The following is a 15,743-nucleotide window of genomic DNA, read 5'->3' as shown; positions in this document are numbered from 1 at the left end:
AGGATGGAGAGAGTCGTCACTGTGATAGGGGAGCCTTTGCTATGGTGGGGGAGGTGCAGTTGATGGGCTGGAGGGTGGTGTCACGGGGGATGGTGTCAGGACTGTCCCATTGTCTTTCAAAGCGACAGTAAAACTCATTCAAGTCATTGGCCAGGCGTGGGTCGTTAGTGGAGTGGGGGGATCTAGGCTTACAATTTGTAATCTGTCTAAGCCCTTTCCAGACAGAGGCAGAGTCATTGGCTGAGAACTGGTGTTGGAGTTTCTCAGAGTACAGACGTTTGGCTTCTCTCACCTCCTTGCTAAACCTGTATTTTGACTCTATAAACCTGTCTCTGTCCCCACTCCTGAATGCTTCTTCCTTCTCCAACCTTAACTTTTTGAGTTTGGCTGTGAACCAGGGTTTGTCATTGTTGTAACACACCCTGGAGCGTGATGGGACACAGCTGTCCACACAGAAGCTGATATAAGAAGTCACAGCCTCTGTGTACTCGTCCAGACTGTTTGTAGCAGTCCTGAAAACCTCCCAATCTGTACAGTCCAAGCACGCCTGAAGATCCTCCACAGCTTCCCTGGTCCACTGCTTTGAAGTCCTCACAACAGGTTTGCAGAGTTTTAGTTTCTGCCTGTATGCAGGAATCAAATGGACCATGACCGAGAGTCCCAGTGCAGCCCGGGGGACGGCGTGATAGGCACTGCTTACTGTGGTGTAACAGTGATCCAGAATATTCTCCTCTCTGGTCGGGCATTTCATAAATTGTTTATATTTGGGGAGTTCGCGGGTGAGATTTCCTTTGTTAAAGTCGCCGAGGACAGGAGTCCGGGTTAGTCCGTTCCACACACAGTATCTGGTCGGCGAGCATGCGTTGTGCCTCTTGCACGTTAGCCTGCGGTGGAATGTAAACACCGACCAGAATGAATGAAACAAACTCACGGGGGGAGTAGAAGAGTTTGCATTTGATAAAAAAAATTTCCAGATCAGGAGAACAGTGCTGTTGAATCAATGTCACATCATTGCACCAGCCGCAGTTAGTATAGAAGCAGATTCCTCCACCTTTCGTCTTGCCGGAGAGTTCCGTGTGGCGGTCCGCTCTGAAAAGTTGGAAGCCAGCCAACTGCAGCACAGAGTCCGGTATCGAACCACACAGCCACGTCTCCGTGAAGCCCAGAACGGAAGATGAGAAGAAGTCTCTGTTCTTACTAACTAGTAGCTGGAGTTCGTCCAGCTTGTTGCACAGTGAACGCACGTTGGAGAGGAATATACCTGGTAGCGGTGTGCGAAGTCCCCGCCGGCGGAGACGCACAAGTGAACCGGCACGTTTACCTCTCCTCTGTCGCTTCACTGTATGTACGAAGGTGAGGGCGCCTTTGACCAGAATATCCAAAATTTCCACAGATGAGGCAATAAAAGTCGGAAATAAATTCTCAGGAGTTATGACCCTGATGTTCATGAGCATTTCTCTGGTGAAAGAGCTCCCGGTTCTTAGGCAAAACACTGAATTAACTAACAAAACAAGACAAAACATCGCGCACCAACACACCGAGGCAGCCGTCCGCGGCACCATCATTGTATTTCACACATCTGCAGGGATGTAAAACTCACCAGGATATTTTTCATTAGACTTTAGAATAGGGTTATGGGTCGGATAGGATAAATAAAGTGACCTCTGAGCGCCCTTCTGGTTCGGAAGTGACCGAAGGACGGAAAGTTAAGTGACTGGGAACAGCTGCAGCTTTTTCCTGCCTCACTCTCGATGCTAACACACTAACTACAGCTAACTAGCTCGTTGTTCACTAGCAGCTAGTTAACACTGACGTTGTGCCACGGCTAGCTGGAGCTAACAGCTAACTCACGCAAACAGCAGAACACGCAGTTGGGTTCTTTACGGACAGATCTTGATGCTAATTGAAAGGTGCGTCTAATGCTAACCTGTGTTCACAACCGAGCCCCATTCAAACTATAGCGCTGCACCGTTTACCAGCAGAGAAACTGGGGTTAGAGGCAAGTGGAGCCACGAATCACTTCGGTAACGAGTGTAAAAGAGTAAAACCCTTTAATTAACAGGATATTTGCCGGTAATTTGGTGGGACTTCCAGTCGCGGTGGGCGGCACCAGTCGTTAGCAGTGGGAGCTAGCTCTAAAAGTAGAAGCTTTTCAAACACATGGCCTCCGTGGTTCCGCTCGTTGATTGAGACTCAGACATCTCGGCGTTTAAACCCTTCATCTCCAGCACGTGCACACGCACGCACGCACCCCGCCACGTTTGTCTTGACTGTTTCCTCCGTGGACCAGAGAACAACACGTACCGGAGGCTAGCTAGCTAATTAGCTTGAAAACACAACAAAAGATTGTCACCGGTGTTTTCGAGGCATTAAGAGTCAAACTCGCGGCGGTTCGGCTTCAGAAACGTCCCAGATTGATGTGCAGCGTCCGTGTGGGTGTTGAAATGTCAACTGACCTGACTCCTGTCGGGCTCATTCTACCACAACTGACTGCATACGTAGCTGCTAACCACCGACAAGCTAACAGGCATTAGCTGCTGGCGCGGAGGGACCCCTGGTGCAAAGAGGTTTAGGAGGCTGAGATCTGCCTGAATGAATTTATCTTTACTTGTGCATCAGACAGAAAATCCTGCAGATTGTTTCCACTTTTTCTCAACTCCAGGTTAAAAACACACTTACTGTATTACTGCCATAAGAATATATAGTATAGTAATTGTATTATTACTATATGAACTAATGCAGTGTCTGCATGAAGATGTTTCTCACTCAAACAGCTCTAGGTTTAAAATAAAGTACAAAGAAATGTTGTTCACAAGGTGCAGGGACACTGTTCCCTTATTTGGTCACTTAATTAGGGCCCGCGCACCGACAGTGGGCCCTATTGAAATTGACAGGATTATTATTATTATTATTATTATTATTATTTTTCAGGCAAAAGAAGGGGCTTTTTGAGGGCTTCAACGTGCTCAAATCGTTACCAAAGTTTGCAGAAAGTTAGAAAGTGGTGAAAATGTACGTATTCTGGAGTAATTAGAAATGGGCTTGGCAAAATGGCTCAACATCGCCACCTGGAACGCAATCCACAGATTTAAGTCACAATTATGATATGAACTGGTCAGGCAGGGTGTCGTCTAACACGTCTCATCCCCACAACAGCCACATAGTTTCCTCCACCAAGCAGGTTAAAAACTACGGGCCGGATTACCACGAGACTTGGTGAACAGATGTGGTATGTATCAGGTAAGAACCCATTACATTTCTATGATGGACATCTGGAGAGCACATCACCCAGACAAGAAACAATTTACTTCTTTCTCATCTCGACACCAAACATACTCCACTTTTTACTGGGGGGTCAGCAGAAGGACATTTGCGTTCACATATACAGCTCCTCTGGAGAAGGTCCTGAGGTTCTCCAGAGTTCTGTGCATGTCTGAAAGCAGCTTTAGACTGTAAACAACTCAACGACACAAACACTAACTATAATTTATTGCTTTTAATACATCCTCACCTTCCGGAGGCACAACCTTTTTACGGCAGACAACTGTAAAAAGAAAACATTCTTACATCAGATCGTTGGATAAATGGAAATACACGTTTTAGATTAAAAGTATGAATACAAAGAATACAATGGAATAAAACACAGCATCATTAAACTTCATGAATAGGTCTGCCAGGAAATGATACTCACCGGTGCAGTTAGATGTGTGCACTTCTTCCTATGGAGAAGAAACAAAGGGACGATACAGTGACAACAGGATTTTGGGTCGCATTGTCGGGAGGCGAAGGCGGCACGAAATCTCTCTGTGCAGGAAAAACTCTGGATTATGTTATTGTCCTAGTCTGAGTTCACAGAATAAAGTTTTCACACATGTCTGTTGGTTGCTGGTTGGTTTATCAGCAGCATAACAAAAAATATATTTGCACCAAACTTGGAGGAGGGATGGGGTCGCAGCATGAGAAGAACTCGTTCAATTTTGCAAAAATCAGGACAAAGGGTCAGATCCTTACTTTAACATAACAGATTAAAGAAATCTGCAGTAATATTTAATGAATAGATATTTATAAGTGTGCAATTTAGTGCAGCTTAAAATTTTCAAATTGTGTTAAGTTTATTTCTCTTTAGCAGACACACGTAGTTAAGAGTAAAATATATGTTTCATTGGTTTTCATTTCACTCTGTAATCATTTAGGTGATCAGACCACTCCCTTTTTTCTTGAATATGTCTACTATAACAACTAGACAGTCGTGCTGGATGGTCCAGCCTTGGCTGAGGTATAGATTCTGTACCTTCTATTCCTAATTCTGAGAATGAAGTTCGTCACCAAACATTTGTGCATAACAAAACAAAAACATTTTTTTTCAGATTAGAGCTGTAATACCTCTGAAAGCCAGTCTCCCCTGTAGATGACCCGTGGGAAGCATTCTGAGGTGATGAAGGTGCTCACGTTCGCACTCCTGACTGTACCATCCTTCCTAAGTCCTTCCTGATCACGAGCACGGAGTGCTAATGACAACATACAAGATGAGCTCAACCATCCTACTGATGAAGTGATAACATATGCATGCCAATACAAGAGTGAAGCCCATAAAATGAACATTTTGCAAGATGTGGAATTTTGGAATTAGTTGGTAGATCAAAATAATAACAATAATAAGAATAAGAATAAGGAATACTCTGGTTTATTTCACTTCCACCTGTGTCACTTGCGTTGGTCCACGAATAGCTACAGCCTGATGCCCCCTCATCTGGGACGCTGTAGGTGGTTTGATCAGTGCCCTGAGTGACAGTACAGGTGACGTTCCCTGCCCCACAAACTTGTAGAAGACAATCTGGAGGACGGAAAGACAGGACGATCACCAGAGGCACGATTCGATTGTGAAGTGCCCTCAGGTCTGAGCAGGGTAGACTGTAACAAATCGATAGACTGTAAAAAAAAATTATCAGACAGCTGCAGCTCATTGAAAACACAACAGCCTGAGTCTTCACTAGCACCGGGACAGTGGATCATATCAGTCCAGTTCTCAGGTCCTTTCACTGCATCCTGTCCATCAAAGAATAGATTTCAAAATATTGCTGTTGGTTTATAAGGCACTGAATGGTTATATACATTTCTAATCTACTACTATTTAACCATCCAGTCCCCTCAGGTAGTCTGGGACGGGTCTACTTTCTGTCCCCATCAGTCCAAACTAAACATGGAGAAGCAGCACCCAGTTCTAATGCTCCACGCATCTGGATCAATCTCCTAAAAAACCATGAGGCTTCCACCACCACTGTTGTGATATCCCAGCAGCTTCAGCAGAGTCGGTCCCATTACTCTGCTGTAAAGCTCCTCCTCCTCCTAAAACACTATCATACTATCTGGGCTCCATTGACGGATTACAACTTATGATCTTCTTAGTATAAAGAAATATAATATAAGTGTGACAAATTTTATGACATATTTTAAAGCTGAGAATCGTAACCCTGACTTCATTATGAACTTGTTTTGTATTTCTGACTGACAAGCGAACACGTTTGAATCATTTAAATTAAACATAACTAACATCCGACAGATCTACCAGCCAATCACAAGTGACTTTTCGTTTCAAAGGTCTGTGGTTTCATCCAATGGTGAAGTGAGATGAGTTCTCACCAGCGATTTCGTTGCGATTCATATGCTAATTAGATCACACCTTCGCTCAGCGACTCCCCGGCGGCACTCCCCCCTCCCCAGCCCCCCCACTGCTCTACCGGGGTATGTTTCTGCCAGTTTGTGTCACGGGTGAACGCGGAATTCGCATCCTGTAAACGGGCACTGACTGCCAACATTTGGCTTTTCGTGCAGTGAGAGAGTTTCTTTGGTCTCAGCTGCTCAATGATCAGAGCAGAAGCTGCAGTCGGTTTGTACTGAGCTGAAGTTTCTGTTTCCGCCTCCACTCTGACCTGCTCTCACTTTAACTAATAATCACTCATTACTAGTTATCAGGACCTGATCAGTACATGAAGTAACTTAGTGTTTGTTTGATGCGCTCCAGCGTTTGAGGCTGCATTTGAACATCATGAAAATTGACTCGTCAACATTTTGTGCTCAGTACAAAATGAGACGAGACGCTCACAGTCTCATTAGCACAGGGACACAGAAATACAGAAAAAGATATATGTGGAAATAAATTTAAGACATTTATTTCTGTATTTATTCCTTATTTATTTATGCATTTAAGTCTTTATTTATACATTTATTTATATATTTATTTATAATTAAGTCATGTTTCGCCTTCCATATTTTCTACTGTACAGTATTAGTACTTTAGTTTCCTCCTCGTCCTCCAGTCCAGCAGGCGTCGCTGTTGGCTCTGAGCTCGGTGTCTCTGTTTTCCTGCCGCTGGCTCTCTTTGTCCGCTCCGGGACTCAAAGTGCGCAAAGACGAGGAACATGTCCGCCGTGCAGCTGCTGCGGGTGTCGGTACGTGAGCGGATCAGCGCTGCCGCGGAAGGCTTTCTGCTGCAGGTGGAGAAAGGAGGAGAAACGGCTCGAGTCCCGGCGCTGAGGGCGATGCTCACCGAGCGGCTCGCGGCGGCGGCGGAGGAGATCGTCGCGGTGATTGAGGAAACCGTGGCGGAGTACGAACACAGAGTGGAGCGGTCCGAGCGGGAGGTCTGCCGCCAGAGGAGGCTGCTGGATGCCGTGATGAAGCCCGAACTCCGGCTGCACAGAGTCGGTCAGTCCCTCGAGGAGCCGCTCACAGGCTAACGTTAGCTAGCTCCAGCTCTGCTAACACGAGTTGATCAAACTAACACTCCTTAAAGGGAATGATGAGTTTAAAACGATGTCTGGTTGGTTAAGTTGATGAAATGTGTAGATCAAAGGATCAGGAGCTTTGATCCTCAACGGCAGCCCGGGGTCACGTGTCTTTGATAATCATCTGCAACATGCTGTTAGAAACCTCAGCACACATCTGGGGTGTTCATGCATTTTGGCTCCTTTTGTGTAAAAACAGACACATATTGTGTGAATAATTATGATACTGGCATATTTTAAAGTGAGTATAATTTCTACATCACTGTTGTGTTATATTAATAACAATAGACCCTATTTGTGAGATGCTTGATTTCGAAACGATCGCTGTGACACATAGATGAATAAATCCATGTAGGTCATAGCAACACTTTCCCTGAACTGGAGAATCTGGGTTTTATTTAAATACTAAAACTGGTTTACAACATGGATTGATTCAGTCACTGGAGTTGTGCAGTTAAGATGACTCCTGCTATTCCAGTCTATTCCTATTCCACTCCACGTGTTGATAATCGTAATATATTACGCTTGTTTCAGGACAAAAAGTAAAACTTGCGGTTCTGTCTTGCTCCAGATGCCATCTTGAGAAATCTCCCCTGGATGCTTCAGCTTCAAGTGCTCGTGCATCACGGTTGTGCTGCTGTGATCATTTTGGATTTGCAGAGTTTACAGAGAAACATGTTGTTTGGTGTCCGTCTAAAAAACTCCCACACTTTAGATGATCGTGGGCTATTTGCTCTTTGGGTGAATTCAAGCTTTGACTCGACGCAGCCGTCTTCCTTCCTCCTAATGACGTCATCACTAGAAGACCAGACAGAGATGTGAAGAGAGTTTGTGGTGATAAGAGCTGACGACGGTGTCGGGGTGATGTAAACATGATCACGTGATCTATGCAGCAGAGTTAATACGTCACTTCCTGTCTCTGTCTGCTGCTCCACCTTCACCTGAGTAATGAGGAGGATTTGATACTGTTGTGAACGAGTCTGTGCAGAAAACCTGCTGCTGTGTTGTTCATGTGTGAAACACAAACTCTGGAGAAACTCTGGAGACAATTCTCTGGTTGTTACCCACAGGTCATGTCTGAAAACAGCTTAACCAACTAACTAACCTCCACTCGCCCTGCTCTGCTCTGTTATTGTCTTATTTGTTTATTTGGCCTCAAAATATAAAACTTTTTGACTGGAAACACTTCCAGTGTTTAAAGCTGCTAAATTTACGAGCTGCGTCGAGATGTTGAGGTAACTATGAACTACCTCAACATCTCTGCTTCCTGAGTGTGATCATTCAAAAATAATAACATTCGACATTAAACGACACAACACAAGTTTTTAAAAACACTTCAGGAAACTCGGAAATGATAAACGTGTGTATTTGTGTTTCAGTGTGTCCTGCAGACGTACAGCAGCTGATGGTGAATAAAGAAGAGGTTCCCCCTAAGCAGCAGCAGTTGAGCCCCATTGTGGACCAGGAGGACCCAGAGCCCCCCCACATTAAAGAGGAACAGGAGGAACCGTGGACCAATCAGGAGGGAGAGCAGCTTCAACAACTTGAGCAGGCTGATATCAAGTTCACATGGACTGCTGTCACTGTGAAGAGTGAAGAAGATGAAGAGAAACCTGAGTTGTCACAGCTTCATCAGAGTCAGACTGAGGAGAACAGAGCGGACTGTGGAGAACAAGAACCAGCCAGGAACTCAGGTCCTGATGGACATTTACAACAAGGTACTGAGGACAAGACTGAAGGCAGTGAAGATGATTGGATGCAGACCAGGGAACCTCTGTCTGGTTTAAATACAACAAATAACAAACAGCCTCTAAGTGATATGAAATGTAAAACTGGTAAGAAAGCATTAGGTTGTTCTGAGTGTGGTAAAACATTTAGACAAAAGTGCGATCTAACTGTACATATGAGGATTCATACAGGAGAGAAACCGTTTAGTTGCTCTGAGTGTGGTAAAAGATTTCTTCAAAAGTGCCATCAAACTGTACATATGAGGAGTCATACAGGAGAGAGACCGGTTAGTTGCTCTGAGTGTGGTAAAAGATTTCTTCAAAAGGGCGATCTAACTGTACATATGAGGAATCATACAGGAGAGAGGCCGTTTAGTTGCTCTGAGTGTGGTAAAAGATTTCTTCAAAAGGGCCATCTAACTGTACATATGAGGATTCATACAGGAGAGAGACCGGTTAGTTGCTCTGAGTGTGGTAAAAGATTTCTTCAAAAGGGCGCTCTAACTGTACATATGAGGATTCATACAGGAGAGAGACCGTTTAGTTGCTCTGAGTGTGGTAAAAGATTTCTTCAAAAGGGCGATCTAACTTTACATATGAGGATTCATACAGGAGAGAGACCGGTTAGTTGCTCTGAGTGTGGTAAAAGATTTAACAAAAAGGGCGCTCTAACTTCACATATGAGGATTCATACAGGAGAGAAACCATTTATTTGCTCTGAGTGTGGTAAAAGATTTAGCCGAAAGAGCAATCTAACTGTACATATGAGGATTCATAGAGTAGAGAAAGCATTTAGTTGCTCCTAGTGTGGTAAAATATTTAGACTAATGGATGTTGGGACATGGTTTTTGGGAGACCAAAGCTCTGCCTATATGTGCAGCCAAAAGCCTGAAGCCGCATGTCCCTCCAGGACTTAGTCTCCCAGGGGCCATTAACGTCACAGAGGTGTTAAAACCCCCCCAGGGACACAGGTTTCAACTCCCATTGGTCACTCTGGACCCCATGACCTGTGAGGTCACCGGGCCAATATAAGGCCTGTTCCCCCTATTTTCGCTCTCTTCCTACAATCCTTCCATGGAGGGAAGGCTGTCGAGCCTCTTCTCCAGCTCACATCTTCTCTTCCCATCCAACTCTTCGAGAGGAGCACAAAGGTGCAGCTTCCAGCTCATCTCACCAAGGAAACCTCCTCGCACTCCAAGCTCTACCAACCCTTCAAGCAGCGACTCGATGTCCTGCTGGAGAACTTCAAACAGCAACTGAACTCAACAGAATCACCAAGGCAGGAGCCACAAACCAGCCAGACGACTTCACAGAACTTCGAACTGCACAGCATCTCCTTTTCTCCCCTTTCCACGGACGGGTAACACATCTGGGCTTAATAATTATACTAGGCTAAGCAAGACTGTTTATTCGATTCTGTGTGATGTTTATGAGTTTGATTTGTGGTGTTGTGATATTTTGGGTACAAGTTATTGAGAAAGTAATGTTAGTCTGTTATGCTCTTCACAGTCTTTCGTTGCATCCAATCTAGTAACTTTGTCTAATTTGGCACACACACACAGACACACGCATAACTCTTCACCTAATTAGCTCTGACCCCTGCTACATGTCGTAAAGACAATAGGGGGGGGGGGGGAGGGTGTTATCTTCAAAGTGGTCATCTGCCATTTTGGAAGCACATAGGGAGGGGGGTGGGGGGGGTGTTATCATTTTGGCCAGCTGCCATTTTGAAAGCACGCTGACTCACACAGACACACACACACCTATCTTTGTTTAGTAATTACACTGTTAGTAATTTGTGTTTTTATACATTATTAAAAAATATTATTATATTCATAATAATTTTTTTTCTTTCACAAATGTTTTTTCATTAATGTTGCATAAGTGAATTTTGCCAACCTCTACACTGTCAAGAACTCCATATCCTTCAACTTAGCTAACTATCTATATGGTAATTTTGGTTATAGTTATTAATTTAATTGTTAATCAGAGTTCCAAATTTGTAGTTAGTAATTTTATGAGACTTAATCAATAAATTGGCTGTCTTTTCCCTTCCTTTGAAGGGTGGTGCCCCGAGGTAACTTTAATCAATTAAAGTTATTTAATATTAATAATCAAATATTAATATTTAATATTTTATTTTGATAACCAAATTTATTGAATGCCGAAAGGCACACCATTTTATGGTATCACGTTTGATGCATTATGGCACAACATGGGTAATGTAACTGCATATGAGTAGTCATATGGGAGAGAATGAATTTACTTGCTCTGTGGTTAAAGATTTAAGTTGCATCGTTTGCAACAAAAGATTTATTAGGATTTGTCAGCAACTATTCATATTATACATATTCATAGTTCACTTCATTCTGATTTAGGTGTATGAGTTTGTATATATGTACAAATAAACATGTATAAATACACATTTATAGCCTTATTTTTATTATTTATATTGTATTTATTATTACATATTTTTTGTACAGGTAAACATATTCATAGATTTAAAGGAAGCTGGTTAAGTAAGAGATATTTGTTAATTAATGATTTATGGAGAAGGGGTGAGATTAAATAAATTTGTGCTTCTCACTCATTTTCGAATATGTAGATTAAATCATTAAGTCTTTGCTTTTTTTTGCTCATTACTGATTGTAAATATTACTTTTTTCAGTTTATATTTTTTACATGTTGGTATAATTTCTCTTATTTTATTTACATGTTTGAAGTAAATAAAAATGAATGAAAAAAACATACGGTTACTGTATGACTGCCAAAAGAATATGCAATAACTATATGAAATCATGCAGTATGTGCATAAAGATGTTTCTCAACTAGTTCATGTATAGTTTTGTTTACAAATAGCAGAGTGAAGCACAGTTTTATTCTATAGCTTAAATAATAAAGTCCATGGATCAATAGGTTCACTATATTCAATCAATATTTTTATAAAAGTACAAAGAACAAACATTAAATCCTGCAAACATAAGAAATCATCCACTGTCCATGTCAAGGTTGAAGGGGCAAGAAATTACAAAACATCACATTTTCTCCACACTTTATTTCTCACAGTTAACTTATTACATTTACAACCAAAAGGGTGACACAACATGTGATACACATATAAACAGACGTACAAAAAAGATACTTCAAAGAAATGAAAAGAAATGAAATACCTGCCATGACTGAATTAAAAACTGAACAATATATTCGTCGAATAGCAGCAGATTCACACTATGAAACTAACCATCTTTTCTTTATACAAAGGGTAATTTTGTTTTTATTTTTTCTTACAGCTGAATGCCCACTGACTTGCACTGGCACTGCTACTAAATGCAAAACCGCGTGAGGCTGCCAGATTCTGGAAAGAAAAGCACTTGTTAAAACAGATTTAAAGGATCTGTTCAGTGTTAAGTGGATTTCTAGCAAGAAGGCGACAAAATTTGTCTTTCAAACCGACTCCTTCAGCAAATGAAAGAAGCAGACGCTGTCTGTGTTGTTATATCGAGGCTGCAGTGCTGAAAGCTACATGCTCGTATAATCTGTCTTCAAGTGCAGGACAAGGGGAACGCGTCCTGCCGGTCTCTTGTGCTTTCAGAAACAGATAATATATACCGCACTTTTAAGAAACTCTAATCCTGAGTCCTCGCTCTGTCCTGAACGCTCCGTAAATCCTGCTGAGCTGAAAAAATGCATTTAAATCAGCATAGTTTATAGTGAAGCCAAGTAATGTTTTTGATTAAAATATAATCACACTGACTTGATCGTAGTGACTCAGACATGATCCTACTGACTCGGACATGATTCTACTGACTCGGACATGATCGTAGTGACTCAGACATGATCCTACTGACTCGGACATGATCCTACTGACTCGGACAGTGACTCAGACAAACTCCTGGTCGTTCAGACACAACTTGAGCGACTGGAACACTGTTATATCTCACGCTCACAAAGCTGTGACAGATCTTTAATGACATTACCAAAACGACTGAAATGTGCCATGGTGACTTGTACACGATCTTAGTGTCTTGAAGATACTTTTGGCAACACGGACATGATCCTGATACTCAATTAATGACTGATCGCTGAGCCGCGGATATTATAACCACAGTAATACAGATGGGATCAAAGTGACTCGGACATTAGATGAGTGACCTGCACGTGACGTGTTGACTTGAACATTCAACACTAAAGACAGAAGACTTGGGGCTCGACTTGGACTCGAGGTTCTGTAACTTTGACTTCTACACTGTAACTCACTTTATTCTCATGCTTTTGGCCTCTAAATGTTGCCCGTGTGTCAAAGCCTCAAGATTTACTGAGGAGCATAGAGCAGCCATTCCAGCACCGTTAAAGAGAAGCATCAGGCTAACAGCACGTAAGTACATTTAACGCGTGTTGTTGCAGAGGGAACAGTAAACAACCTCAGCAGTGACAACCATTCCTATAAGCAAAATAGAGATGTTTGAAATCGCTTTATGTTATACATTTAACGTGATGCAGCATTTCAGCGATGATAGTCACTATTTCCAAAGAGGAATCGATAAAGTGCCAAAACCTTACTTTCAAAGTCGCTACAGGCTCAACTTCCTGTTTGGTGATTTCGGAGGAGAAGCCGAGAGGAGTCGCTGCCGTCACCGGAGTTAGACGTGGAGGTAAAACCACTGATCAGAATCAGAAGTATTTATTGCCAAGTAGGTTTACATCTACCTGGAATTTGCCTTGGTATATAGGTGCATACAAAGAACATAAAAAATAAAAACACAATAAGTACGACACATAAGAAAAAACAAATATAAAATAAAAAGATATAAAAGATATAATAAAATAAAGTAAAATGCAAAACAGGATTGCAATGTGAATGTGCAATATGCAATGTGCAATGTAATGTGTGTTAATGTAACACAGACTTGAGGCGTGGGGGCGGGATAAGAGTCCAAGTCAGGTGGGGGTCCCGGGCCTTGTTGATAAGGCCAACTGCAGCCGGGAAGAAGCTGGTCTTGTGGCGTGAGGTTTTGGTCCTGATGGACCGCAGCCTCCTGCCGGAGGGAAGTACCTTGAAGAGTTTGTGACCCGGGTGGGAAGGATCGGCCACAATCTTACCTGCACGCCTCAGGGTCCTAGAGGCAAACAGGTCCTGTAGAGATGGCAGATTGCAGCCAATCACCTTCTCAGCAGAACGGATGATACGCTGCAATCTGCCTTTGTCATTGGCAGTGGCAGCAGCGTACCAGATGGTGATGGAGGAGGTGAGGATGGACTCGATGATGCAGGTGTAGAAGTGCACCATCATTGTCTTTGGCAGGTTGAACTTCTTCAGCTGCCGCAGGAAGTACATCCTCTGTTGAGCTCTTTTGGTGAGGGAGCTGATGTTCAGCTCCCACTTGAGGTCCTGGGAGATGATGGTGCCCAGGACTCCGCAGTGTCGACTGGGGAGTCTCTCAGGGTGATGGGGGTGGGTGGGGCTGGGTTCCTTCTAAAGTCTACAACCATCTCCACTGTTTTCAGAGCATTGAGCTCCAGGTTGTTCTGACCACACCAGGTCACCAGATGGTCAATCTCCCACCTGTAGGCGGACTCATCCCCACCAGAGATGAGCCCAATGAGGGTGGTGTCGTCCGCGAACTTAAGGAGTTTGACGGACTGGTGACTGGAGGTGCAGCTGTTGGTATACAGGGAGAAGAGTAGAGGGGAAAGAACACAGCCTTGAGGGGAACCGGTGCTTATGGTCCTGGAATCAGAGACATGCTTCCCCAGCCTCACGTGTTGTCTCCCGTCAGACAGGAAGTCTGTGATCCACCTGCAGGTGGAGTCAGGTACACTCAGCTGGGAGAGCTTGTCCTGTAGCAGAGCCGGAATGATGGTGTTGAAGGCAGAGCTGAAGTCCACAAACAGGATCCTGGCGTCGGTTCCTGAGGAGTCCAGGTGCTGGAGGATGAAGTGAAGGGCCATGTTTACTGCATTGTCTACAGACCTGTTGGCTCTGTAGGCAAACTGCAGGGGGTCCAGGAGAGGGTCAGTGATGGCTTTGAGGTGGAACAGCACAAGGCGCTCAAATGCCTTCATCACCACAGAGGTCAGGGCGACGGGTCTGTAATCATTGAGTCCAGTGATCTTTGTTTTTTTGGGGACAGGGATGATGGTGGAGGTCTTGAAGCAGGCTGGTACGTGGCATGTCTCCAGTGAGGTGTTAAAAATGGCTGTGAACACCGGAGACAGCTGATCAGCACAGTGTTTCAGGATTGATGGAGAGACAGAGTCTGGCCCGGCTGCGTTGCGGGGGTTCTGTCTCCTGAAGAGTCTGTTGACGTCCCTCTCCAGGATGGAGAGAGTCGTCACTGTGATAGGGGAGGAGGGAGGGGGCTCTGAGGTGGGCAGTTGTGGAAAGGCGCAGGCCTTTGCTATGGTGGGGGAGGTGCAGTTGATGGGCTGGAGGGTGGTGTCACGGGGGATGGTGTCAGGACTGTCCCATTGTCTTTCAAAGCGACAGTAAAACTCATTCAAGTCGTTGGCCAGGCGTGGGTCGTTAGTGGAGTGGGGGGCTCTAGGCTTACAATTTGTAATCTGCCTAAGCCCTTTCCAGACAGAGGCAGAGTCATTGGCTGAGAACTGGTGTTGGAGTTTCTCAGAGTACAGACGTTTGGCTTCTCTCACCTCCTTGCTAAACCTGTATTTTGACTCTATAAACCTGTCTCTGTCCCCACTCCTGAACGCTTCTTCCTTCTCCAACCTTAACTTTTTGAGTTTGGCTGTGAACCAGGGTTTGTCATTGTTGTAACACACCCTGGAGCGTGATGGGACACAGCTGTCCTCACAGAAGCTGATATAAGAAGTCACAGCGTCTGTGTACTCGTCCAGACTGTTTGTAGCAGTCCTGAAAACCTCCCAATCTGTACAGTCCAAGCACGCCTGAAGATCCTCCACAGCTTCCCTGGTCCACTGCTTTGAAGTCCTCACAACAGGTTTGCAGAGTTTTAGTTTCTGCCTGTATGCAGGAATCAAATGGACCATGACCGAGAGTCCCAGTGCAGCCCGGGGGACGGCGTGATAGGCACTGCTTACTGTGGTGTAACAGTGATCCAGAATATTCTCCTCTCTGGTCGGGCATTTCATAAATTGTTTATATTTGGGGAGTTCGCGGGTGAGATTTCCTTTGTTAAAGTCGCCGAGGACAGGAGTCCGGGTTAGTCCGTTCCACACACAGTATCTGGTCGGCGAGCATGCGTTGTGCCTC

The 15,743-nt window shown here is 44.1% G+C and overlaps 1 protein-coding gene across 1 annotated transcript in view; it reads left to right on the top strand.

The window, feature by feature from the left end:
• Positions 1 to 15,743, top strand: part of LOC117761169 (titin-like) — a 190,964-nt gene that overhangs the window by 118,976 nt on the left and 56,245 nt on the right. The window contains exon 12 of the mRNA XM_034584835.1: positions 8,165 to 8,503. Coding sequence (XP_034440726.1) covers positions 8,165 to 8,503 — 339 coding nt within the window. The remainder of the gene's footprint in view (positions 1 to 8,164; positions 8,504 to 15,743) is intronic.

Source organism: Hippoglossus hippoglossus, chromosome 5, assembly GCF_009819705.1.
Source record: "Hippoglossus hippoglossus isolate fHipHip1 chromosome 5, fHipHip1.pri, whole genome shotgun sequence".
Classification (NCBI taxonomy): Eukaryota; Metazoa; Chordata; class Actinopteri; order Pleuronectiformes; family Pleuronectidae; genus Hippoglossus; species Hippoglossus hippoglossus.
This window is presented reverse-complemented; position numbering and strand designations above follow the sequence as displayed.